The sequence below is a fragment of the Phalacrocorax aristotelis genome, chromosome 5 (assembly GCF_949628215.1).
Source record: "Phalacrocorax aristotelis chromosome 5, bGulAri2.1, whole genome shotgun sequence".
Classification (NCBI taxonomy): domain Eukaryota; kingdom Metazoa; phylum Chordata; class Aves; order Suliformes; family Phalacrocoracidae; genus Phalacrocorax; species Phalacrocorax aristotelis.
The window spans coordinates 20059492-20086930 of record NC_134280.1 but is presented as its reverse complement, the minus strand read 5'-3'; the positions used below and the strand labels follow the sequence as shown (position 1 = coordinate 20086930).

Here is a 27439-nt window from a genome sequence, read left to right as displayed (position 1 = left end):
CAGATCAGGATCTGTTTTTGTCAAATTGCACACCCTGTCAAATTCCAGTGATTACTGCGTTTGCATGCATAAATTGCAGATGATGTACATTAAACCAGTCCCTAGTTATCATGGAAAGACACCATCTCACAGTTGTGTTTGCACGAACCTTTTAGCGCATGCTTACAGCAATCATATTATTTTTGGAATCACTATATTTTTTTAGGTTATTAGAAGGAATTAAGTCAAAACTAATGACCTTGTCAAATGAAACTTCTAAGAGTTATACTGGAAGAATTTACACAAAGAATTCTTTCAATCTGTAATTAGGCATTTGAAGAACACCATGAGTACCAGAGGTGTTGAGAAATTACACCTTCTGTTCATTTCCGTATAAGCTGGGTATGCTCCATATATACGAAAACTAGGGTACATTTAAATTCATACTTCAAATTGTATGTAAGAGTTAAGTCAAATACTTCTGAAAATTATTGAAAATTATTACCATAGTTTAGAAGTTTTTGTGATAGAATATAAACCCCTGTAGGATCAGATAACAAATACCATTTTAAACACAAACCTAAACAACATTATACAGCCCCAAAAGACTGAGTCCTAAAATAAGAACAGTGATATATTTACACCCATAAATATTTAATGCATGATTCATCCTGTTGTAATAGAACCAAAAGCTTGAAGAATGTTTGACATTTAGAAGAATGGGGTTCTGCTTTCTTTGCTGGTGTTATGGTTGGAACAGTGTTCACATTGCTACTTTTGGTGCTAAATGTCTCCATGTCGCAAGTCTGTCTATATGGGTACTTACAGTGAATAAAACAAAAGTAAAATTGACATTTTAAAGGAGAGGTCTTTTGGAAGAGGTAATAATCTAATAAATTATCAAAAGATGTATTTCTTGCTATGAAAATCTTCCTGTTTAATTAAAGAATAGTGGTTTTGCTGTGAAAAAATAGTGAAGTTTCCTTTCATTTATGTGTTTCTTTTTTTTTCCCCCTCCTCTGCAGGATCTACCTTCATTTGCAACACCCACATAATTCCAGTGAAAAATCAAGAGGGAGTAGCAATGATGTTTATTATTAACTTTGAGTACGTAACAGACGAAGAGAATGTGGCATCTCCCGAGAAGTGCAAGCCAATATTGCCATCCAAACTTGTAAATCGTAAGTTACTCATTAAAAGTTCTCTGCTTACCTCTGCTCTTAGCTGGGAGAGTAATTAACCTGGGCAGTAATGATACTAAAGAAATTACGCAATCCCCATTGCCTGACTCCTTTAAGATAGATATAATTCAAAACAATAAGAATTTAAATGTCAGAAACCTGCTATAAAGTTGTCAAGATAATCTATCAGATCTTTGGTAGTACTAACAGCATGGATCTTGTGAGTACTGCTAGGAAATATGAATTCATTAGAAGTAAAACATTTCACAGAAGTGCCTTACCTTTGACAAAAATTGATTGTGAATGGAAAACTGCAAAAAAATTATGATATAGCCCAAATATTTCGCCACAGCTATTCAAAATTAAATATTTCTGTTTTCCTTTCCTAATAAAAAATAGTTGATGGAAAGTTTTATCAAATTAGAGTAGAAAATATAAAACATGGGGGAAAAAAGTTAAAACTTAATTAAACATCCTGATTTTATCAAATTAAAGTATTTAGATTGGCTTGAAGGATGTGGGGGTTTTTGGATATACAGGAAATGCTTTTGTTTTCATTCCACTCTGGAATGTAACTATTGACAAAATCAGAAAACTCTACACAAAACAAAAGTCCACTTCTTATACAGCTAGACTGTGCAGCTTTCTGTCCCACTATCTGCAGAACATGTGCTGTTTTGCTGACCTTCACTCTGTGCAGCAACAGCACATGATCCTTCTGCTTCACATCTGCACTCATGTAAGCTGCTCTTACTACAAGATTTCCCAGAACATATCCCCATTTGTACAAGCTTTTACTAAAAGTGCAGCATGATCTAACAATGAGCATTAACACTCTCCCCGGCTGGCTCAGCAACAGCTGGAAAATACCTTTTCACAGTGTAATAATCTTTAATGTTAGTACGATAAAGGGACCTGGAACCTAAGTTTTCTGATTGTTAAATCAACACTTCAGCTTTCTCTAGATAGGAGACAAAGACTGGTACAATCTTCATTGCGAGAAGTGAGGGAAGAACTTTCCCAATGTAAGCACTATGTACTATCTGAAGTGATGACATGCTGTATTATTTTTTTCTACTAGTTATGTTGAGAAGACTGTAAGGAGCAGGCCTGCAGCTGCGCATATTACAGCATTACCAGGTTCCTTCTGATAAAAGCAGTCTTTTCCATTCTTCATAATCTACACTTTCTGCACTGTATCTTCTGGACAAAACACACAGGACCTCACTCAAAGCTCTACGACTATCAAAAAATACATAAACAAAAAGTTCCCTCATAATATTGCTAAATCATTCACATTTTGAAAAGATTGCAATTTACTTCTATAACTAATTGGGATACTAAAGAATACTATTTTCATTAAGCACGGAGAAAGAGCTCTGACTGAATCACTCCAGATGGGCCAAAGTCTTTCAACTTATGTCCGTATAACCCTACAATGGCAGTAGATATAAGATTATGGAAAGGAAAATTCCTGTTAACTGGAAACTAGCAGTATGCAAATAATTATTGTTCACCAAATACCTCATGCTTTTAAAGGAGACTTTGTAAATATCCTTCACAATACATATTTAAAATCTTGTGCTTTTATACTTCCTTTTCTTATTCTGTTTGCAGAGTTTTTTTGAATAACCAATAGAGCAGTATTTTTCATTTTTCTTGACATAGCAAGAAAACATTTCTCTTTTTCTCATAATGTTATGGTAAAAATCCCATTAAGGGGTATCAGAAAAAATAAAAAAATTGCATCAGAAAAAAATAAAATTTAAAAATTAAAAAATAAAAATTACATCAAGTAAACCCCACTCATAGTCTGTTTCTATTTCAGGATGCCATGATTTTGTGAATTTTGAACACTTTACTTTAAAAAACAATTTTATAACATAAATAAAATTGTTCAGCTGGTCTATGCTTAATGTGGTTTTATGGACAAAATACAAGGTAAACTACCAATTGGGAGGGAGGGAAAAAGAGCTTTATGTCCTGAAAAAGAGCTTTTTGTTCTGCTATCTGCAATACATCACTATACATTTTCAAGTGTTGTCATTCGCCATATTTTAAAGTGAAAAGCCGCTAAAGAGGACATCCGCAAAAAAAACCCCACTTAGCCAAAACGTCGTTCTCTTGTTTTACAGTAGTTATGCCTGACATACAAAGGGGATTTCCTTTCTGAGAGTTCTTGAAAAGTGAATAGGTGGGGCTCCAAGCTCAGTACATAATAAAGATCAATGTGCAAAAGGAGGCAAAGAAAGATGACTTGAACCATTTTCCTGCTAATGGGTACAGCCAGATGCCAGAAACTGGCAAAAGTAGAGCAGGCACATGGCTGCTCTTACCACCTAGCTGCTTGTGGTCTCAGAGCAGACTTATGTGGGCAGGATGGGAAGAATGGTGATACAAAATATGCTACATAGCCAAAAATTCCTCTTGGCACAGAGGATTATTGAGAAAGAGGCCAACATATGCAAAACATCCAGAAATAACTGCATGATATTGTGTACAGGCCAATGGTGGATTTTAATTAAAACAAACAAACAAAAGCCTTGACATTTAGAAGAGGCAGAAAGAGACCAATTAGCAACAAAAGAAGTCACCAAAAAAAGGTGGATTTTTTTACCAGTAAAAATATCTTTTTTAGTTCATGTCCCCTCCACCAGATTCTATAGGAGGAAGTTAATTTTTCATCATCTTACTCTATTTAGAACATACATCAACAGGTAAAGCAGGTGCTATGTTTTCATTGGATGACACACAAAATGGACAGTAATGGGTACTGGTTCAGGGAAAAAAAAAAAGGCAAAGAAACAAAATCCATTCAAATCCAGCAACCAATTTAGAGAATAAAAATAGAGAGGGAACCAGCCATATAACAAGTGCAATACATCTCTGAAAAACAACCAAGATAAGCAACAGCTAATGACAAAAGACAAAAGATTTCAGATTGTATTAACAACTACTACCCAGAAGTACACAGATCATAAGAGATTTCTTTCCAGAGCTCCTTAGATTGAGTTATCTCATACTAGAATGTCTTTTCAACATGAGAGCAAATAAAAATGTCTGAGTCCAGTTGCAGGAGAGATGAACCAAAAGTGAACAGGAAACAAAAAGATTATAGTTATTTTCCTGACCCTAGAAAATAAAATAACTCTTCCATACTATCATTCTTCCTCTAATTGATTTATTAAGTGTTGACATCAAATTTATCAGGTGTATCTTCGAAAAACTTTTCCTTTTTCTAAAAGCATCTTTCCTGCTAGCTGCAGCCAACAGTTTTGAACAAGACCGCTTACGACAGCGCTCCTCATAGCCGAAATCTAGCACAGTGTTAGAAAAAAGCATTTCACCCCGCACAAACAGTGCATTCTGTTTTCAAAGGCTCTAATAGAAAAGAGGGATTCTCATCCGTTAAAGGGCTGAGGGCCCTCTGAACAAATTAAAGACCGATGGAAGGCAACTGACATTTGCTAAGTTGAGCTCAGAGACATATATAGTTTCAGATAGGCAGAAAATTAAAAATTTACCAGCTGAATACTGACAGATATTTTAAATAGTGTTTGTAAGCTGTTTGGGGCAGGGATCCTGTCTTTTTTTATGTGCCACTGCTAGGTTCTGACTCAGCATTGGGCTTGGCAGATGATGATAATAATAGATTATTAAAAGAAATATGGTATGTTGCCAGTAGTTTGATGACCACATTTGAGTACAAATAGAATTTTTTGTAGTCTGGTGCTTAAAAGCTCCTATCTCATATGCAGCAAAAAGCTGAATAGGCAGTAATGTGAAAAGTGAAGATACTGGCTTCACAATAACACTGTAAAAATCCTTACAGCTGATCCTTTTGTTCCCTTTATTCTTCCTTGCAAGAACTTATCATCAGTTCTCTATGGCAGTCTGATCAGTGTTTGTATAATCAAATAGCTAAATTGTGGAAAATCCTAGCATGCACCAAATCTGTAAAGAACTACTAAATCACAGCCAACTGATTTTCCCCTTTTTTCTGTTTCATTGCTTTTGTGTTTTGCCACAATTCTATTTTTCAGTATATGCCATTTCACTAGTAAAACAAAGGAAGTCTGTATTCATATATAACTCTTTCCTTTTGGTGAAAAAAAATCCCAAAACATTTTTATATCTTTTTGTTTAAACTTCTAACCAAATTTATTTAATACTATATCTGTCCCATCTTTACGTTCAGAGAGGAGAGGAAATTTCTTCTGTAAGCACTTTTCCCATGACTGGGCAACATCCTCTTTCCCAGTGAGGATGTATTTGTACAACGTGCAGTTAAAGTGAGACTTACAGAAAGTGATTTCTGCTATAGATGTCCATTCATCATCCATTCACTCTTTCTAAATTTTGTCTCATTTCCAGATATGAGAACTCTATCTATTCTTACTTTAAGTCTTTTCTGATAAGCTTGTTTGCTTTCTATGTTGCCTTTACTTAGATCATGTAAATTTTTTTACAATTTCAGAAATTAACTTCTATACTCAAAGATAAAAACACTTAATAACTTTACCCCATCTCACTATATCTGTGAAATGCTTGAAGACATAGATACCTGCTTTTTAAGTGAAAGGATATTTGTTTAGCATATTAAAGTGTTAAGATCAAAGTTTTGAGCTACATAAGCTCTAAAAATTGTTTTTACTCCTACTGGAACATTCTTATGGACTGTTCTTTATCATGTCTGATAAGACACTAACATTTGCTTGATTGTCACTATGACGATCAAAAATTATTCCCAAAAGTGTTGTTCATAAATTTTCATTAATCTAATAATTTGACAAAGTTGTATAAAATTTTCAACTCCAACTGAAATAATGCATAAATAATTGATATTTAGCAAGATGCTTTTAGGAAAATAGAATTCACTCCTGTTAGACTCACTGTAAAAGAAAAAAAGAGCTTTCTGTAGGTTGTCTACAAAGAACTACATTAAGAGATGTGATTTTATATCAGTTCAGCAAAAACCTGTGTGAATAGTACTGAATTATCATTTAAATTTGTCTCTAGTAATAGTTTTTAAGCAAAATAAGATAAGAATTCCTGTAGTGTGTTGTACAACCTTCATTACACTCTTTATTATAAATTGTTAAGCTACTATAACTTCTGTATATAAATATGGCTTATTAAATCATCTGTTGAGGAAAGGGAATGTAAATGTCCAATTTTATTCCCAAATGTGTCAAACATTCCAATATGGCATGTTCATCCACTCCACCAATTTGATGAGGAATTTTTACAGAAATTTAAGGAACTGGTGACATAAATTAATATTTGCTCCTGGCACATGATTCTGTTCTTCAAAGCTGTCAAATATTTTGCATCTGTAATGCTAATAACTGCAAAATATCAAAATCAACCATGACACAGAATGAACACAGAGAAAATCAGAAGCCATTTCACACTGACAGAAAGTCATAGATTTGAGGATATTGACTTTCATATGAAGAATGTAACTATAATTTTTCTACTCAAAGTAGACCAAACTTTAGTTCTGAATTGTCTTAATCTTCTGCCCCACCTAGAGCATGCTGCTTTTTTACTAACCTGTAAGTGCTTTTTCTAACATTTACTCCAGTCCTTTCTAGAGCAAAACTCCTATTAATATGTAGGCTAAAATAGCTAAAGTCAGCGGAGGTAATTTTGTCACAAGTTTTATTCATTTAACTTCTAAACATTTTGACTGGCTAGAAGTACTAACCTATAAGCTAATATTGGTTCCAAACAGTGCTCATTACCTCATGGGAGAAAGCCCAGAAAGTTATTTGATTAAGGACATAATTGCATTCTGCCAAAGAGGGATATTTGAGGGTTGTCTTATAATTTTATCACTTCAAAATCTATAAGCCTATTAAAGACACCCTGGAATAATTTCTTGGGTTTCTTCCTCTAAAGGAAATGAGAGGATCTCTTATGCATCCAATAAATGCATACTTTTTGGATAAGATTCAAAGAAATTCAACAGGCTAATAATATTCTTAAAACAGCCGAAACCATAATCAGAAAACCTTTGAAGCAAAGAGACCTGTCAAGGCACTTACAATTCACCAAGTTTGGCTCTAGCCTGGTCATAGCAGTGGAGTTACGTCTCAGGAGTAGAGATCACTGCATCCACTGAGATTACAAATAAAACAAACACAACTGAAATTCAAATCGGGCCTTTCCTGTAAGTCAAAATGTTAACTCAAAAATGGTATTTGTTTTCCTCTGTGTAGAGCACTTCACTATGTAAATAAGCACAACAGTTGAGTAAGAGGCAAGCATATATTTTTTTCTAAACATATCTGGACAATAACATTGTCATGAAAAATTGTATACTCTTTGATGCATACAAGTTTGCTGCATAGAACATGGCACGTATAAGCAACAGTAACCCCCAACTTTGCCCAGAACATAATAAGAAATTTGTCCAGGGTCTTATTTTTAGCTGTACCACTGGGAGCAAATTCATCATAAGTCAGGGCTAGTCAAGAAAAATTGTTTCCAGGAGGACAAAGGTTTCTATCTAGCCAACCAGCAGCATAGCTCTGACAACCCCAGTGTCAATATGTGTATTTGTCTCCAAGGTAAATTACAGTGAATGTTAGGTGAACTGAGGCAGTGTTGAACTCTTAGCAAAGGAATATAGCTGAACAGCAATCAACAGTAAAAGACAGAAGGACTTCTGGTACTTTCACCTTCAGTGCTCCACAAATACCTAACTGCCTAATTAACAGAACAGCCATTAAGATAAATAAATTCTATTAGTCTTCTTTTACAGGCAGAGAAATACATGTGGGGTGGCTATATCGTGTTTCCTCATGACAGCTACTGTTGGGGCTTAGATCAGAAAGGAAGCCTCCCTGGATTCTAGCCACTGTAATTAGCTGTTCAAATATTCAATTAAAAAAAAAGGCAATCTTTGCTTAAAGCGACTACAAACCCAAAAGAGGGAATGACACAGCTTTCAGTAGTTTTCAGCAGAGGTGACTTGCGCACACTGGACAGGAAAAGGAATGCAAGTTGACAATACACTGGCTGTGCAGACACCCTGCAAATTTCCCTTTTGCTATTTAAATAAATACATAGTAAGTATGAGAAGTGAATATGAAAAGGATTCTTGGACTGAACTAAATCCAGAAGGTTTCTTCCAGTCCTATATTTTCATTCATTTTTAACAGGTCTCCTATCTATTTGTTCTTTTCAGGACATTTAAAACAGGTGGGTTCTGTGAGGTAACTTGAAGGCTAGGAAAATTATTTTACAAAGCCATCCCACATTGTAATACAAACCCTCAGGAAAGTATAAAGGCAGTGAGTTTTGTATCATTCTCTGATGGAAGAGAGAGACATATGTCTCTATTATGAATAATAAAAGCTAGCACAGAGAACTCAACACATCTGTGCACTTGTTAAATCGAATTAGAGATTTTAACCTTGAAGAGGGAGAATTCAAAACTATCAGGGTATCTAAAGCTTTCAGAAGGAGGACTCCATTAGCAGAAAAAAAAATATTTAAATGGGTTTGAGAAGCTTTTAGATGGACACTTGTCATAAGCAATATGTTTTGTTATGTGTATTATTCAACATGGAGTAGGCAAACAAAATAGATCTATAGTTAAAACCAGGGGGTTTAGCACCACTATGCCTTTTTCTCAGGCATAGAAACCTATCATTATTACTTGACTATATTAAGGAGCATGGCACCCAGGCAAGTTGGGCATTTCAAAGTCCTGAAAGCAATTGCCAAAGACACATAGTCTGGGGAGTTCTTCCATGAAGACATGAAATGTGAGCCATGCCACGAATGTGAAACTTCTCTAAGGTCATGCTCTGAACAAGTGTCAGTGAATAAAGCCTATTCTTCCTAAAGAGATTATGAATTCTTCAACTTTTCAGTAAGTTTCTTCCAAACAAAAGTGGTATTTCCTAGCAAAGAAATTACCACTAAGAAATTAGGAGAGGTTCCATTTCATGAGAAATAGCACATTAGTCTGGATACATCTACTTTAGTTTTCTGTCTGAAACATTAGCCAACTTTAAAACTTGGTAATTGGAAATATATATTGATCTATGCGACAAACTTAGTAATTATCAAAGTACTTCTTAATGGACTAGTACTTAAATTTTCCAAATAAAAAGCAATGTACTTTTAGAATAATTCTTCTGCAGATTACATATATTGTATATGAATTCAAACTACCTGAATTTGCTTCTAAAATGTGTGGAAATTTGATATTCTACCTTCTTTTCTTAATAGTCTGTTTATTTTTTGAACCTCTTTCTTTTTAAGCTAAAGCTTTTTTGTAAATCTAGTTTAATTGTATTTCAGATGGTAACAACCTTTCCAGTGGCTCTTCTTCAGGTAAATCTATCTCCTAAAATTCTATCTACAAAAGTCCTTTTATTGCTTTGTTCTGGTTCCATTATTTCAAGAACTCATTATATTTTATATAATTCTAGAAGAGTGCAAGTCAAAATATGGCTCTTGCTCCCACATCTGAATACTTATTTCTGTAAAACTATAGATATAACAGCTAAACTATTAAATTTAGTCTAATTATATGACATATAAAATCCAAATGTAGTGATACTTTTCAGCTTATTATCACTGAAAGTTCTTGTATGCAGAGCATAAAAAATTTCCATCAATATATGAGACAAAACACACTGCAGAATTTTTTAGCAGTATATAAATTCAGCATTAAAACACAAAGAGAACTTCTTCAGGCTTCCTGTATCAGACAAAATATTTTTTCTTTTATGAAGTCTGGCAACCAAGGGGATGAAGGGGATGAAGGGTTGAGAATTTCTTGATAACGTGATTTAACTGATGGAATGAATCTTTTTTTCCAGCTACCAAAACAACCCACCATATACTTAGCCAGACAGCAAAACATTGTGCTAGCTGATTAATTCTTTGCATGTAAAATTTGTTGTGATGCTTGCTATTTTTCTTCATTGCAGTTATTTACTTTTTTCTTCTTTTCCACTTTTAATTATGTCTAAGGACTAAAAACACAAGAAGTAAAATCTCTTTCTGAGAGAACAAAAAATTCTTTTTCTTACGGGTTTTTCACAAAAACACTGTAACTTCTATAATTTTAACATAATGAATAAGATTAATAATGAATAAGATCTAATAAAATGACATCTCTATCAACAAATGGGAAAACCAGACAGGTAAATGTACAGGTTCTTATTCTGCCTTTTGAGGGAGACCCTGAGAACATTGTTCAGACTACATTCACTCATCAGCCACACACAGCATACCCCTACGTGTAGCCAAAGACTTCATTCCCTTCCTTTCATGTTTTGACAGGCTACCTCAGAGGCCTGTATGGAGACAGGAGGATCTGGAACCATATTAAGCATATTATTCTCTTAGTCATTCTCAATGGCACTTTTTAGGAGAAGAATAGTCTGAAGACAAAAATATGCCATCACCAGCACAGAGAAAAAACAAATTTCTCACAAGGGAACATAAAGAAGTTTGCTGTTACTAATACTGATGAAGCTCACGTGCAACCTTAAATTTTAGAGAAAGCTAAAAGAAGAATTGAAGTGCCAAAATTAAAGTAGACCATACCAGAGGGTAAAACAACTGTGTGTATGCAGTATCTGAGAATTATAAAGTTAAGCTTCTAAAGTTAATAATTGGATATGCCTTCCTTTTCCTGCCTGAAAAGAAATTAAGACCATTTAATGAGCAGAGCAAGAAAATGATCCACTTCTGTATGCTTCTCTACATTTGGGGTAAAAGAACTGAAAAAAACCCATAATTGGCTCTTCCTGTAATTCCCTGTCCTAAGGCCTTCTGAGCCCAGACCAAAAATAAGGCAGCATCACATGCCTCAGTGTTTGCATAGAGTACATTCAAGTATTTGCTGCTATTTTAGACTGTCAGTGTTTAGGGATTCCACCTCTCAAAAGTGATTGTTTCCTTCAGTCTGTTGCATGAGCTGTTCGATGGTATTTCCAAGCCTTTGAGTAGCAATTCAATAATTGCCAGTGTCTGTATTTCTGATAACCTAGATCCTAAAAATTTCTTGACTGTGGGCATTCAATTATCAGAAAATCTTTCAGCAAAGAGCTGACTTGTGCTCCTCTCATGAAAGTAATTTTGCTCATTGTTTGGGGAAGTTTCAGAACAGAAGTATTGTTGAATTAACCCATGCTCTGGAGGATAGTCTGTCATAATTGACCTACCTTACCTGCCCTCGTCCAGGAAATCTCTTTCTGATTAGAATAGATGGAGTTTTGTGGATATATATGTTGTATTCTTTAATGTTATATACTGAAAAAGTAATATATGTTTAAGATTATAGCCAGACTAGTCATCCACTATGATAAAACTATGCAGGACTTGATTTTCTTCAACACTCTACCACAGCTAACCAGTTGTACCGGAACATGGGCAGCTCAGAGTTTGGTTTAGCTCTCAGCTGAGGACAGGTGGTACCTCATTCCAGGAACGAGTTGGGACAGTTTCTACACCTCACTTAATTTATCTTGGGCAAACTTTTTGTGCATTGGAGTTCCTTTGATTTGATTTTGGATAGTCTAAATCTAGAGAAGTTTGAGAGTCTAATAGACTAAATCTAGCTCCCAGCTAGAGAGCCTGAGCCCAGCTACCAATTCTTTTCTCGTTGGTTGACTTATCTGAAAGCAGCTTCAGATACTGGTTTCTGCATAACTACTTCTCTGCATCACCATGAAAGTAACAATGCTACTAGAGATGCTACAAAAACTGGCTGGGCAATTCTTTCAGGATTGACCTCCCAGCCGCTATCTCTTACAGCTACCCTTCTGCAGTGCTCAGGATAGGAAAGACTTGGCCGCTGTGTTTAGTATGTAAGTACACACTTTCATGACTAGAAGTTTGAGGAGTACCTTCACTTTAGCAAGGCAATATTCAGGCCAAACACCATTTCCCACCCTTGTTACAGAATGCTTGCAAAAAACAGGGGAATAACTTGACACGCAGGTGTATTGGGTTACTAAAGAAATACTTATTCAGATACATTTTTGCCAGAATACCCCATTTTCAAAGTGATATTTATATTGATGGAGCAGGAAATTTGCAACCATGTTCATAACTGTTAATAAGGTCTTTCTGGAACTGATTTTCATTCTTCTTTTCCCCACCATAGAATTCTATACGATGGTATTCAGTGTTTAAGAATTGCAATTTTCCATTAATGTTAACATTTGCCATTTCAGTATTTATGGAAAAGCAAGGCTATTCCTTCTCCAGATAGGCTTTTTGCCGATTTTTTTTTCCCCACAAAACTATTAACCAAAACATTTTTTTTCCATGCATTCTAAAATCTTCTCCTTTGATTTCCCAAAATATGAGACAGAAGTTTAAAAAAAAAAAAAAAAAGCTTTCAGAAGGCAAGAAAAGTCGATTTGAATTTGGGACTTTGGAGATAACTACATCTGTGAACAGTTTAGAAGTGTCCTTTCTTATCTGCAGTATATTTTTGGATCGAGTTCTACTATTTAGAAACTCTAAGGGTTATCTGAGATGGCACAGAGAATAAATTAACTCATTTGCAAATTACTTATTCAGTGAAGCAAGGTTTGAAAGGAGGAGGTGGAATGTAAGCCTGGAATTGTGACTCAGACTCAACTGCTTTCCTCAATTGCTCTTAGCAAGCCACAATTATACAAATCTCTGACTCAGCATCAAGAAGAATTTAGCAATCTGGTATTCAACTTCAATAAAACATAAGGATTTTAATGTAACATTATCTATATATTTATAGTAAATAGCTAGTTGCATCTCCAAAATGTTTTAGTATTGTAAGCCAAGATAAATCTGCTCTGACATCATACCTATACAAAGCAGGGGTTGTCCACTTTCAAACAACATTTTACCCAATAAACAGTATGCCAGGAAAGCTTATACTGGCCCTTTCAGTCTATACCAGGACAGCAGGCCTGAGGCCATGAAGTTTGCTTCGTGACAAACAGTATTGTTACTGAGCTGAGCAAGGAAGTATAATGTGAACTAGACAAATTCTGAATGGGCCTCCTGATGGCTTTAGCTTCAGTACTGCAGGAGAGAGCTGAATGTCCAACACAGCATACAGCTCATTATCTATACGCTGATGAAGAATAACAATACTCCTCCTCTAAAGAATATTCAAACTAAAAAGAAGCAAATAAGGCTTTTAACTTTGAGACCATTTATTACAGTTTATAGAAGAACAGCAAAAAGCTACTCATTTAAGTTTTCTATTCCATGTCCAAGAGTCTTAGCAAGATGCAAAATTCTCACTGAGTGTTCTTTCCAGCTGAACTGCAGCTAGACAGCTAAATGAGTAATGCAGTATAACATGGTCATATTAACTTGGTGAAGCAGAAAAGACCATCTGCACTACCATGAATATGCCTAAAATAGAGTCCCAGCAAAAAGTCTTTAGCAGTGTCTAATGCCAGAAAACCTTATGAATGGTATTTTTAAGACCTTCATTGTAATTGATGAAAAAAAAGAATTACAGTATTTATTTCACTTCTGATGCAATAAACCTTCAAAACTGATTTATGAACTGCTTTACAACTCAATTCTATGTGCATTTAAAAATAATAAAATAATTTTTTATGTACTTCACTAATTTGAACTGTAAGCAATTTGCTCAAGTATACTTAGTAAGTTAGAAGAAATATGCATGTTCCCAAGGAGCACTCTGCTGAATATGACTGTGCAGATTGAAAATTGGCACTCTAGCTGCTGTCTAAAACATGCATGACTGTTTTATATAATAGAGATGTCTGTCTACCGTACTGTTGTGTGTGTATATGCATTAGAGTAATAGACTCAATGCTAAATATTTGGAATTCAACAAGCTTTTTCAGAAATTGTCAAGAGGAAAAAAAAGGAAGACTGTTACATGTATTTCTATTTTGAAGTAGGGGGAAAAAAGGTGGAAATAAATGGCCAGATTTCTAAATACTGAGATGTTATCAGTAGAGTCTCACGGGTTCTTTATTATTGAATACATTTTCAATTACTTGGATAAAAAAGGTGCAAACAGCGAGGTGAGAATGTTTGCGGATGTCACAGAATTATTCAGAATATGGTATGAGATTTACAGACATATCCTATGACATTGAGTGGCCAGGCGATAAAACAGCAAACAAATTTTTTTACAGACATAATAGAGACTAAATTACTTGTTATGAATCAAGAAAGAAATCTCTCAGCTGTTGTGAAAATATCTTAAATTAGCACAGGCTAGGAAGATAACTCAAAAAGGCAATCACATAATAGGAATTATAAAGAAAGGAACTGAGATCAAAACAAAAAGCCATTATGTCACTGCATTGATCTCTGAGTCTGGGAGTAGCTCAGGCCACTGTCAAAAGTGATTACATTAGAAATGAAAAGGAACTGAGAAGAGTGAGAATGATGATCAGAGGTACACAATACAGTTACATTAGCATTCTTCAGTGTGGAAAAAAGGTGTACAAAGAGGAATGTGACAGATGTATGAAAAGCTATAAACATTATTGAGACTATAAAAAGGGAGAAATCATTAGCTATTTTTCATATAATAGGAACTAGAACCCTCCCCAAGGCAACAGGTTTATAGCAAGCAAGGGGAAGTACTTTTTCACAAAAGTATGCTAAAATTATGAAACTGTTTCCTATAGGATGCTTTGCAGATCAAAGTACAACTGTGCTTCAAAAGCACTGAGACAAATTCATGGAAGAAACATACACCAAACATTCATTTTGTGGTTTGAACACAGACTGTGGCTCAGAAAGTTTCTGAACTGCAGATAGCCAGAAACTGAGTAAATTTACTGGGACAAATAACACAATGTAGTGGTTCTTAAACTCCTTCTCCATGTGTCCACTACTGCAAAATATCAGAGGTCTAACAGTGTGCTAGATGGACCTCTGGCATTGTCTAGTATAGCAGCTTTAGCTCTTACACAGGTTATCTTTTAAAAAGGGCAGGGCACTCTCACTTTCATTCATTTAGAATTCAAAATAAATTCAGTACTAAATACACAGGACATTCATTTTAAAAAATTAAATGATAGCTCTGCTATCAATTGCTCTCCACTTACTGTTGGGCATAGGCATCAATGAAAGACTATTTCAAAACATTTCAGTATGCAATGATAAATATTAATGAACATTAACTAGCTACGAACAATGGTGATTAAAACTGACTGAAAAAAATGTGAAATCTTATCCCAGCCAGAATTTCTTATACCAGTAAGAGAGAATAACAAGTCATTTCAAGGCGTGCTCTGAGAGATCATTTTGCTATTGATTCACTGTGGAAAACACTCATGTAGCAAAGTGATAAGTGACAAGAAGCTATTAGATAAGGCAGACCATTTATGTAATGACATCTCCTCATTTAAGTTACTTCAGTTATTTTCTTTTGTTAATTTTTTTTTAGCATTTCTTTTTCTAAACTGTTTACTATACTTTCTGTACATCAGAAGTCTCTGTGCCTTCATCTGTGAGTTGTATTAGACAATACCATAAAATATTTGCTATCTGGGTTTGGGTTTTTTAGAGTGACAGCCTGTAGATTTTACAGTTCTTCCCCAATATTTTCTTTATTCACATCATATTTTACACTTCCTCTCAGCTACTGATACTTCTTACAATTTGTTACTCTTCCACACACTCAGAATAGCCTTCCCTGCCATTCAATACACTGAGCCCAACTATGACCACACCCATGCAAATGTACAAAAGATAATTGCATTGTACAAGTGCAACTGAGGCTTGAGAGCTGTGTAGCTATTTTTTCCTCCTGCATGTTCCTTTACTTTTCAGTTTAAATTCATTCAGAATAAGTGTTTCATTTAAGCTTAAAAAGTAAGTATTGGAAAGGATTGTGAAAAAATTGATACACAACTTATTCTTCTTTCCTGAAGGATTAGCACTGGTATCTTCCTGTTTAATTTGTAGCCATTAAATCGATAAAATAGGAGTACACTTTTAAGGACATGGATTTCCACTGATAATAGAATCCACAAACACCTATCTCAGGCTAACAGCTACCAAACAAAGTTGCGTGAAGTGTTCTAGCAGTCTTTTATAGATGTATAGATTTTTAATTTAGAAAGGACCATCAGAACAGATTACCTTATCTCTTCTAAAACAGACTGTAGAATCAATGCTACTATCCAGCCAGCAATGTACCCTTGTGGCCAGGAAGGCCAAAAGTATCCTGGGGTGCATTAAAAGGAGTGTGGTCCGCAGGTCAAGGGAGGTTATCCTTCCCCCCTGCTCCACCCTAGTGAGGCCACACCTGGAGTACAGTGCCCAGCTCTGGGCTCCCCAGTTCCAGAAAAACAGGCAACTACTGGAGACAGTCCAGTGGAGAGCTACAAGGATGACCAAGGGAGATGCTCCAGTCCCTATAAGGAAAGGCTGAGAAACCTGGGTTTGTTCAGCCTGGAGAAGAGAAGACTGAGGGGGATCTCATCAATACTTATAAATATCTGAAGGGTGTGTGTCAGACTCTTTTCAGTGGTGCCCGATGACAGGACAAGGGGCAATGAGCACAAACTGGAACACATGAAGTTCCACCTGAATATGAGAAAAACCTTCTTTACTGTGAGGGTAACAGAGCAGTGGAACAGGCTGCCCAGAGAGGTTATGGAGTCTCCATTGCTGGAAATATTCAAAACCTGCCTGGACATGGTCCTGTGACCCCTGCTCTGGGTGTGCCTGCTCAAGCAGGGGGGTTGATGAGATGATCTCCAGAGGTCCCTTCCAACCCCTACCGTTCTGTGATTCTGTGATCCCTATTCTGAGCTCAATAACTTAGGTGGTCTGACTGAAGTACTAAATTCTTTAACATCATGACTATAACAAACTTACAGCTATATATTTCCATATTTGCACATTCCATTGCTAAGCCTTGTAATTTATTAGGAATAGGTCAGTTATAGTAGTTGTTATTATGCACTCTGACTGTGTGTGAAAAAAAGCAGATCTTCATGACATAAAACTAATATGTAACATTTTCTTCTTTTGCATGTATTTACTGTAGGCAGACTTTTTGGGTTCCGGTTACCTGGATTGAGACTTTTAACATACAGAAAGCAGTCCTTACCACAGGAAGACCCTGATGCAGTGATAGTCGATTCATCTAAGCACAGCGATGACTCAATGGCTATGAAGCACTTTAAATCACCTACGAAAGAAAGCTGTAGTCCTTCAGAAGTGGATGATACAAAAGCACTGATTCAACCCAGTAAATGTTCACCTTTGGTTAATATATCAGGACCTCTTGACCATTCATCACCTAAACAGCAATGGGATAGACTTTACCCTGACATGCTACAGACAAGCAATCCACTAACCCACTCCAGATCAAAGGAAAGCATTTGTAGTATACGGAGAGCATCTTCAGTACATGACATAGAAGGCTTTAACGTCCATCCCAAGAACATTTTTAGGGACCGTCACGCAAGCGAAGGTATGGTAGAAAGTCAACCAGTATTCTCTGTTGTACTAAGAAAGGAATTATTGCAATTTTTCATAGTAATTATCATCACTTTGTATGCAAAACTAAATATAATCAGCTGTATACATTAAAAGGCACACCAAAAATATTAAGGGCCCAACTGTGCCAGGCTTATTTACACTAAATACTACTTTTCATGTCTAAGCAGACCAATGAAATCGTGGCGTTGCTCTTAGAATTCCATCTGCCTTCTGTATAGGGATATAACAAAATTGGGCCCAACATTTCTAAAGTTAATATTGGTATTTTGGGGTAAAAAAATCAGGTGATCAAGTCAAAAATGCACATACAGTTCTGTCCTGTACTCTCATATATTAGATTGTCTTTGATTGTATGAAATCCTACTTCAGAGACTGATCAGTTTCTTTTTCTTAAATCTGTAATGTGTACATTGTATATTCACTGATCCAACACTGAGACATGCTTTTTCTGCCACATTGGAGAAAATACCCTCAGCAACTCCATTGAAATACTTTGTGAAATGACGAAATGCTTAGTGTAAAACTCATGTGTGATTTTCTCTTTGTGTTAGTGTACTCTCGCAACCAGCAAAATTTAGAAAGATGTTTTCTCTGCCTTCTTTTTCTACTGCCTCTCCTGATTACAGAAAGTCATGGAGTGTGGTCCATGAGTTCTTGTCGGAGACAGGGAGTTTGAGAAACTTGGGAAACAGCTTAGCAAGCAGGTATTTGAAAGCCCTGTGAATGGAGAGGCACCTTTAAAACTCAATTTTGCAGAAGAGTGCCACATATACAATGCTTTTGCAGCTACTCATGGTCTAATGACTAAAATTGCATACTTTCTGCATAAGCCAGATGACAAGGAATGTATGTGGAATATTTTAAGATTTCAGAAACATGTGTCATGGAAGACTGTGCACAGATTCATAAATTAGCAAGAAAATTAATTTTCATTTTCAATGATTGCCTGTTTTTCTCCTATTCATTGACCACAAGTGTAAAATTCCTTTAAGCTACCCTGCCCTTTGTAAGGTCCACATCAAGGGGCCTTTGCTTCTGTACATCTGCTAAAATATAAGTCCAAATGCTCTTCTGCTACCCAGATTAACTTGTAGAACAGCAGAACTAATTGTTCCTTCCAGTTACTCTTCCTGGATTTAATACAAGAGTAAATGCTTCTTTCCTCATTTCTGTTTCTTTTGGTCTCTGATTTATTTCAGTTCAAGTGAAACTGAAAATTCTATTAAATCCAATGTGTACCATACCTTTTTGCTATATTTCATGTTCACATTCAAGCCAAAATTTCAAGATCAGGATGTAGAGGCAAAAATCTCCAAGGTTGAACCTTGGCATGTCTTTTTGGACTATTGCATAAGCTTCATTTTGGTTTCAACTTCCCCAGATATTTAAACTAACCTTTCAAATAAAACACATGTAAAGGTATCTGTTTTGTCAATTGCTATTTTCAGAACTTATTATCATTAAAGTACTTCCCACTTGATCATTCTTCGTATAGTTATATGATGACAAAGCGTAAAAATCAGTTCAAATATTAAGTGTCTTCGTTATGGTGGTACAAAGCTCATGCAGAAATTGCCACATAATTTAATACTTGCTGTGTGGAGAAGCAGAAATTTCTAGCTCCATTTCACTAAATAATATTTTTCAAATATTAAATACTAAGGAAAATAAACTTCATTATAAGGAGTCAATAATCCATCTGAATTCTTATGGCTCTCATATGATGTGATCATTTACAGTGTAAACAGACAAAACCCTGCCACTGTGATTTCACTTTGCATAAGCTACAACATAGTACAGAATCTGGCCCTAAGTTTAGGTCATACATGTGTGTTCTAAAAAAGTACAGCAGAACAGAGGATGGCTGTTAGAATTGCATTAGAATTAGTAACCATCCTTGATGCCATCTGCTTCCAAGCATATTAGAATTTGGCACCTTATGCTGAAAAGATGTTTAAATTTAGCCAGCAAGTCCTGCTTGCTTTAATCAACAGTGAGCCATAAAACCCTATTGTTGCTATAAAATTATCCATGCAAGTTAGGCAACAAGAATTCAGTCTAAATCATCTTCTCTGGACTCACAGATTCTGAGCAGAAGCTGTAGATAGCATACTGGAGAATGTAAAGCCCTAAGTAAAAGTGAAATACAATAAGTAAAAGTCAACTACGGTCCCAAAAGGCTAAAATATGGGGCCTTTGATGTTTCAAAATGTATTACCCAAGGAACCACAAGGTTTAATATATTTCCCATTCCATTTTTATTTTGTTTATTGATCCAAATAATTCTGAATTTCCCTGAATCCACTGAAAAACACTACTCTGTCTGAAAATGCAATTTAGGATTCAGATTTAATTTTTTTCCAGCTTTTCCAGTTCAAATAATAGTAACTGAAGCAGCATAATAGAATTCTGACAGAAGAGAATAGTATTATTTAGTTCAATACTAACTACAGTAATTCACCCACAGTCCACGGTCAATTTCTGGGGTTTTATTTTTCAGATAAGGCAATCGAGAATACAAATTATTTCATGTGTTAATTTATGTAGCCTAGTTGCCTATCACTTGAAAAGCTGTGGCCATTATATGCTGAAAGGTATTACAGTAAAAATGACAATTCAGGATTTAAAATTCATTTGAGCATACTCAATTGAATTCCATTCTAAATTTGTCTATTTGACAGCAAAAGCAGCAGGGCAGGAACTGCATCTTCCACCCTCTGCCCAAACTCCAGCCAAGCCCTTCCCACCTGAAACACCAGCAATCCAGATCTTGCAGGCGGGTACATGTTCACAGGGACTCTTTGGGAATTTTATTCTCTTCAGAAAGTGACCTCAGTAACATCCCTGCGGTCTTCTGATAAAACAGCAGGCTTTTGAGCCTAATTCAGCCTACCAAATCTGCATTGCTGCTACAGGCATCTGGCACAGAGAGGTGTCAGGCTGAGAGGAACTAAATACTCTCCCACACCCATGGTGCAGAGGGCCCAGCCTGATGTCCCGTGCTCCCCAGTTCTCAGGAAGCTGAGGAAAAGCCAGAAAGGCAGCAGGTGTGACGTGATGCCACAGACAAGGCCCAAGGTCACCTCTGATTCCCCTCACAGGAGAAGGGCACAGCCTTTCTCCAGAGCAGGGCTAATGCAAGTGCTCTGCAGGGACAGGGCTACTGCTGGGGCAGACGAGGGCACAGCCACCTCAGCCCTCAGAGTCGGCCTGTCAGTGTGAGACAACCGCAGGTGAATATCAGCTTGATCCTGATGCACCTTTGCAAGCTGCTAAGCTGGTCACGGTAGTTGGCAGCACAGAGGGGCAGGGCAGCATCCTTGTGCCTGGCCCCTCATTCCTCGCCAGCCCCTGGGGCCCTCGCCCACCCTCACCCCTGCTGGTGCTGCCGCAGCCAGGCAGAGGCACAGTGCGAAGGGAGGGCAGTCAGCAGGTTTTGTTGTACACCCACGAATAGGGGTGGCATCTACCTATCCACCTGTGTGGCTTCTTTAAAATAATAATTAATAGTAACAAGAACAACAACAATAATAATATTCTCCCTAAAGAGGTTTGATCTCATGAGAGGATTGAGGGCTGGGTATGCCTGTGAGCCCAGAGAGCTTTCCAACTTGTTACATTGCGGAAGGGCACCTAAGAGCTGAAGAAAGGTTTAAGGCACATCTTTCTCCTCAGTGTTTCTCTAGTATTTACTCAGAAAGGTGCTGCTCAGCCTGCTGCCATGGTAAAAACTTTTCCTTCTGTGAGTCCTGGGCAGGCGTGAGGCCTGGTGGTCTGTGCAGGGCCTCCTGTGCAGCCCCACACAGCCAGCCAGCCTGCGCCACCACCCACAGCTGTGGGTGCCTCAGCCTCACTTAATTACATGTGACTAACTACCACTTCATGGGTTAGCACTTTTGACCTCCAACCCAGCACTGGACTTGTGGAGAAACAATTTTGTCATGTTGCTGTTAAGGCAAGTTAGCTCAAGCCCGTCCTACTACCTGCTGATCTATGCCAAACAGTGTTGCAGATGTTCTCTCAGTTGGCAAAGTGACTTCATCTTGACTAAAAGTCTACATAATATAATCAAGGAAGTGCAAAAATACTTTAATTCAAACCACATACATACTTCGAAGCAATATTTTCTGCTTTTTCTGATGTAGATTTTAGTTGTCTTTTTTCTCTTTTTCTTCACTTTTATTATGCTGAAAACCAGACAATGGTCGCAATGTCAAAGGTAAAGTATACATCTAGACTGTACCTTCCAGAGTTTCAAACAGCCACACTTTTTGGCATGTTTCTTTGCCTGCTGTATGAAATGTTCAAATGCAACGTTCTCATGCTGACCTCTCTAGGGCCAGGTGCATTACTTAAATTATATTTGTCAAACATTTAGTTGTTCCCTTAACTATTGTCTCAAAGCACTAACTACCAATCCCTGGAAAAAGTGAAGGCATCGTTAACCTGTCATTTAACTTAATTATCTGTTAATTCAAAAAAGAAAGGGAGGGAGACAGAGCAAGTTATTTAACTCAGTGCTGTTGTCCTTAAGCAGGCAAAACTTCTGTTGAAGCTACCAGGAGTTTTACCTGTGAAAGCATGTACAATTGGGTGGGGCCACTAGCAAACAATTTATTTTTATAAGCTGCTTAGCTTTCAGTTAACTATCTCAAAACTAAAGTAACTGGTAATCAGGAGCCTCGTGGAAGTATCTTCACTTATTCCTCTTTTGTCTCCTTAAAACTAGTTTCACGTTCCTGGATGGCAGGGGGTATGGTTTCAAGCTTCCTGTAGTATTAAAATGTGCATGCATGAACTTCATTGCCAATTTCATGTCTAAATAATATTTAGTGCAGTTCCAAAATTGTTTCTATTCACCAGCACTGAGCTACATCTTTTAGGAGCAATTTGAACATAATTCTTAAGTGATTTCCTCAATTTCTAGAAAACAATTACTAAAATGTTCAGTTTAGTTGCAATATTTGTAGCTACGTCTGAAAAATGGTTTGTGACTTCATGCATGATGCAAAAAGTGTGTGTACCTGGTAAAGTCTTCTCTCTAAACTGCATGCAGTGCATGACCTAGGTTCTGTAAAGCCACTCATGGACTATGAAATCATTGCATTTGCTTCATGTGTATGCTGGCAAAATCTTGGGGGGAAAAAAAGTGTAGTCTCTGTACTGTAAAACAACCTTTATAAGTGCATTTACTGCTGGTGAAAGATGACAGCTCAGGAGAGTGCAATCATTTCTCAGCGCATTGTGAAGCAGGGGCAACAGAATCCTACCATAAAAATGGAAAGCTCAAACTTAACCTTAAAGAATCTCCTTTGTAGGGTAGACAGAAGCATGACACTCTCCCTGCTTATTCAGTTCTTGGCCACTCTGCTGAAACTGTCAGTCAGGGTGCCAATTAGTGTCAGTTGTGATTGCAATTTGTTATGGCCCTCTTTTTCTGCTTCCTGGTATGAAAGCATAGCAAAGGTCCATTAGCTGTCAAGTATCAGCTCACTTAAGCTGTTTGTGCCTTTCAGTTAATTACCATTATCAATGAAGTACATATATACCTTTCACCACTTTCTAAAGCAAAAGAAGGTGGATAAAAAAAAAGAAAGGTTTTATTCTCATGTGCAATTAACTTAAGTCTAATATCACGCACTAGGGCATCTTAGGTAGCGAAGGAGAGAGTAATTCCCTTTGGAACAGAAGCAATACAAGATTTAAACCCCAGAAAGCAAAACTTCAATGCAATTTAAGCATCTATAAAGTTACTACAAAGAAAAAAAATCTTATCTACTAGCTAATCAAGGAATTGCCTAAACTCCCTTAGTTACCTCTTACCTTTGAGTTCTTTAGGTATCAAGGATCTTGTTCATCTGCCAAATGGCCCCAACTTGATACCCCATTCATGCCTAAGCCTACTCAATATTCAAAAACTATGAATTGTTACAACTATGTAGGGAGGTAGAGCTGAAAAACTGCAGTCTGACCATACATATATAGCACACACCAGCTAGATTAGCCACTTCACTGATTTGTGAGGAGATTGTGAGCCCTGATTTATTCTGAAGACCACTTTTTAACCGACTCACATAGATGATGTGGAAGATAAATTTAGGTCCTACCTGGACCAAAAGGTGTTCAAACACAATATTCTAAGTCCTTGTTAGTGTCCTCAGTACCAGGCTTTTTAGCAGCCCTTATGGGAGAAAGAAGTGCTTTCTTCCTTTTTCCAGGTGAAGTTGTTCCACAAAGAATATCCTAGGTTCAATGGTCTAAGGAAAAAACAGACTGATTTTGTAGCTTAGTGGTTAGAGCACTCAGCCAGAAAATTTTGTTTATCTTACATCAGATGATCATTGGACAAAATATAGAAAGTCTTGAGAGCAGAACCACCAAATTGATATCTCCCAGGGGAGGACATGAACTGTTAGTCTAGAGCATTGTGCCCTCCCTTGTCATCTTGAATTCTTTTCTGCACAGTGGCACAATTTGAAATGGAGTAGTAGAGGATTTCTATCTTCAGCTCAGATTAACATAAAATTAGCATGAATTCTGGAGATAGAAAGCATGTATATAAATCCTTTTAAGCTAAGAAAGCATTTTAAAAGTCTGGTTCTTCAGCAAGCAAGCTAAGCCAGGTGTGACGGTAGACCAGACCTCACTTAAAGAATTTTTTTTAAAAAAAAAAGTAGAATTCATCGTTGCCTGAAGCACTTCCCCACAGCTATCTCCAGGCAGCTGGTTACTTTGAATTTCACTCATTCACACATTGCAAATACCATCCAGCTGTTCCGCTGTTGACTCTGCAATTTACCTCATAGGCCTAATCCTGTCCCATGGGCTGTTCCTGAATCATAGCACCAGTTCTTGTTTCCCTCCCAAGACGACAAGAAAACTCAAAAAAACAGTAGAAGAAAAAACATCAGATTATTGCCCATAATAGAATTAGGTTGTAGTAAGGTTCTCATGTGGATCTGAGAAATACCTTTCGATCCCACACTTCAGATACATTGTTAATGACTGCAAGACCTCGATTTTTTTCTTAAATCCATAACTGCATCTAGCTCTCACTGTCTAAACATTTTTATAATTCTTTTTTCCAGTATTATTCTGAAACACAGATTTTCCTTAATATGAATATTTTTTTGCTTCTGGACCAACTTCATGATGGCAGTACAAAATAAATGTACTGGACAGTTATATTGCTTTCTTGTTGTAAAAAGAACTCTGTCCAGTATTGAAAAGAATAATTATAATGGATATGTACCCTATGAAGTACACAAACTCTATATTTTTTATCTGTCATGATGCACTAAATTAGTATAAGATATTTAAGTGTATATTAAATACTCCATTAATATTCTACATATGGGTATCCCTATTGTTTGGAAAATTCTGTTGGTAATGACAATTGAAGAAACATTTTTTGATACTTCAAGATCAAAGGCTTTTAGGAAAATCTTAGGTTAATATTACCATTGATTAAGGATCGAGTTACTTGAGTTAACAGGGGTAGAGCAGGGGTCTACTCAATTTTACAGTTTACCAAAAGGCATTTGTGAACTATCATGTAAGCATGAGCAACAGTACATATGTGATAATAGAGGGTTTACTCAGTCCAGACACTCTTATATAATCATGTGTCCTATTTCTGCTTTTATAAACAAATGAGAATATAGTCTTTATATTCAGCCAGAGTTGTAATGGAGCATTATATGGATGCATTATATACTCTGCAATCCATTGGCTTTATAAAATATATTGGGGGCTATATGTAAAGGAAATTTCATTTTTACATCCAATACTAAACTTGATTCTTATTAGCAATATTTATTTTTGAAATGTAGATAAATTTTGCTATTAACAAATAGTGTAGTGAAAAATAGTTTTTAACTACACTTTTAACATATCCCACTTAAACATTAACGATAACTTATTTCTCTGCATTTGTCAAGTACTAAATATGTGTTCTGATTTTTCAGGGCCTTTTAATCATATCAAGTCAAGTCTGTTGGGATCCACATCGGATTCAAATCTCAACAAATACAGTACAATCAACAAAATTCCTCAACTCACACTGAACTTTTCAGATATCAAAAGTGAAAAAAAATCTTCATCTCCTCCTTCTTCAGAGAAAGCAATTATTGCACCTAAGGTGAAAGACCGAACGCACAATGTAACAGAGAAGGTTACCCAGGTAAGGTAATAGTCATTATTTTAGTCCCTTTTCCATTTGTGGAGCTGTCAGTTTATTCAATAGATTGTTACTCTTTTCATGAATGATTTGGACATCTCTAAGACAACTTGAAGGGTTTGAGATGTTACTTACTTTACCTCCAATTCAGTTGCACATGAGGTAGTTTACAACATTAGATAATAACTGCTAACAAACAAAATATTTCTGGTTTCTATTCTTCAGTGGAAAAAAGCTGTAGTATGCACCAGGTGCCCCAAATAGATCCACTAATTTCAGTGATTCCTGTCAGTCATAAATGGTACTTTCATTCTTTTTTCTTTTTCTGAGCTTTATGAATTGATCAGTGCAAGGCACAATGTGATAACAAATGGTAGGTGATTGTGCCACTGGTAGAGGTGCCATAGTTACATCTTGTAAATTCTATTCCAGTTCTTTGGGTTTTCATAATGCTCTTTCCTATGGGTATCTTTTCCATATGCATATATCAAAAAGGCTGTCAAAATGAAAAGCAAATACCTTTGGACTAGATGTATGATATATTCTGTCATACTTGGAAATGAGGCATACAATTGAAACAAAACTGAAAACAATTCAAGATAGCATATTTCTTCACTCTAAGGCAGATACAGTGCCCTCTGAAGGCAACAGAACTTTTCAGCTAAATTCAGTATCAATATTACATTTGCGTTGTAGTGTCACATGGAGATTGACAAGGACAGGCTACCAATGTGCAGCATACTGAAAAAAAATATTAAAACAAGACAGTATCCCAAATAACTTTTATAGTCTTAGTAAGCAGAGGGTCAGCCCTTTAAGCCCATCCACTGACACACTGAAAGAGGTGACAAGTGTTTTGTATTAACATGCAGATAGAGATTCTATAAGGAAGATCTTGCCAAGAGTAGCTTTTCACTTACTCCTGACCTGCCTTCCATAGACCAGACTGAAGCTTCTGTACATTGGTACTATGCCAGATATTTTCCAATCTCCTACGCCCTTTGATGGATATAAAAAGAAATGTATTGTACACCCTCCTAGAGAAATAGAGATAAAAGTTCTATCAGTTCTATCTTGAGATCAGTTAGTGCCTAAAAAGTAATTGGATTTTTATCTTTCATATATTTTGTCTTTGATAGCTAACTTGAATCTGCAACCATTGTACTTCTTCCCTGGTCAGTTGTGAAAGATTTAATCTCTTCTGGATCCATTTTGATATGTTTTAAATTATTCATAGTACTTATACATAGAAATCTTTTTGCAGATAATATGGCAAAAATTCAAGTTACATTAAAAAGACTAATTTTTCTAAGTTATGTAAGCATAAGTCAAGCATGACTGTTTGTTTCAAAATTCTGGCTGTGCCAAACTAATTAGTGCCAGCGTGACAAGATTCTACATACTAATGACACTGGTATGGGGAAAAAAAAATTAAAAAAATAATAATCTGTTTATTCTCCAAGCAACTTATATATTATGAAGAGGTCTGATAGAAATGGCTTGGATCAGCTAAACCTTCCAGCAACACTAATACTAGCTAAATTCAAAATTAAATTTGAAAAGCTCTGTAAAATCTTTATAGTTCACAAAAGACTTCCAATTTAATTTTACATTTATA

General features: G+C 36.2%; 1 protein-coding gene across 1 annotated transcript in view; it reads left to right on the top strand.

Annotated features, from left to right (window-relative positions):
* Positions 1-27439, top strand: part of KCNH7 (potassium voltage-gated channel subfamily H member 7) — a 238760-nt gene that overhangs the window by 139825 nt on the left and 71496 nt on the right. Inside the window, exons 3-6 of the mRNA XM_075093317.1 lie at positions 1005-1160; positions 9480-9512; positions 17185-17613; positions 25610-25824. Of these exons, the coding sequence (XP_074949418.1) occupies positions 1005-1160; positions 9480-9512; positions 17185-17613; positions 25610-25824 (833 nt within the window). The remainder of the gene's footprint in view (positions 1-1004; positions 1161-9479; positions 9513-17184; positions 17614-25609; positions 25825-27439) is intronic.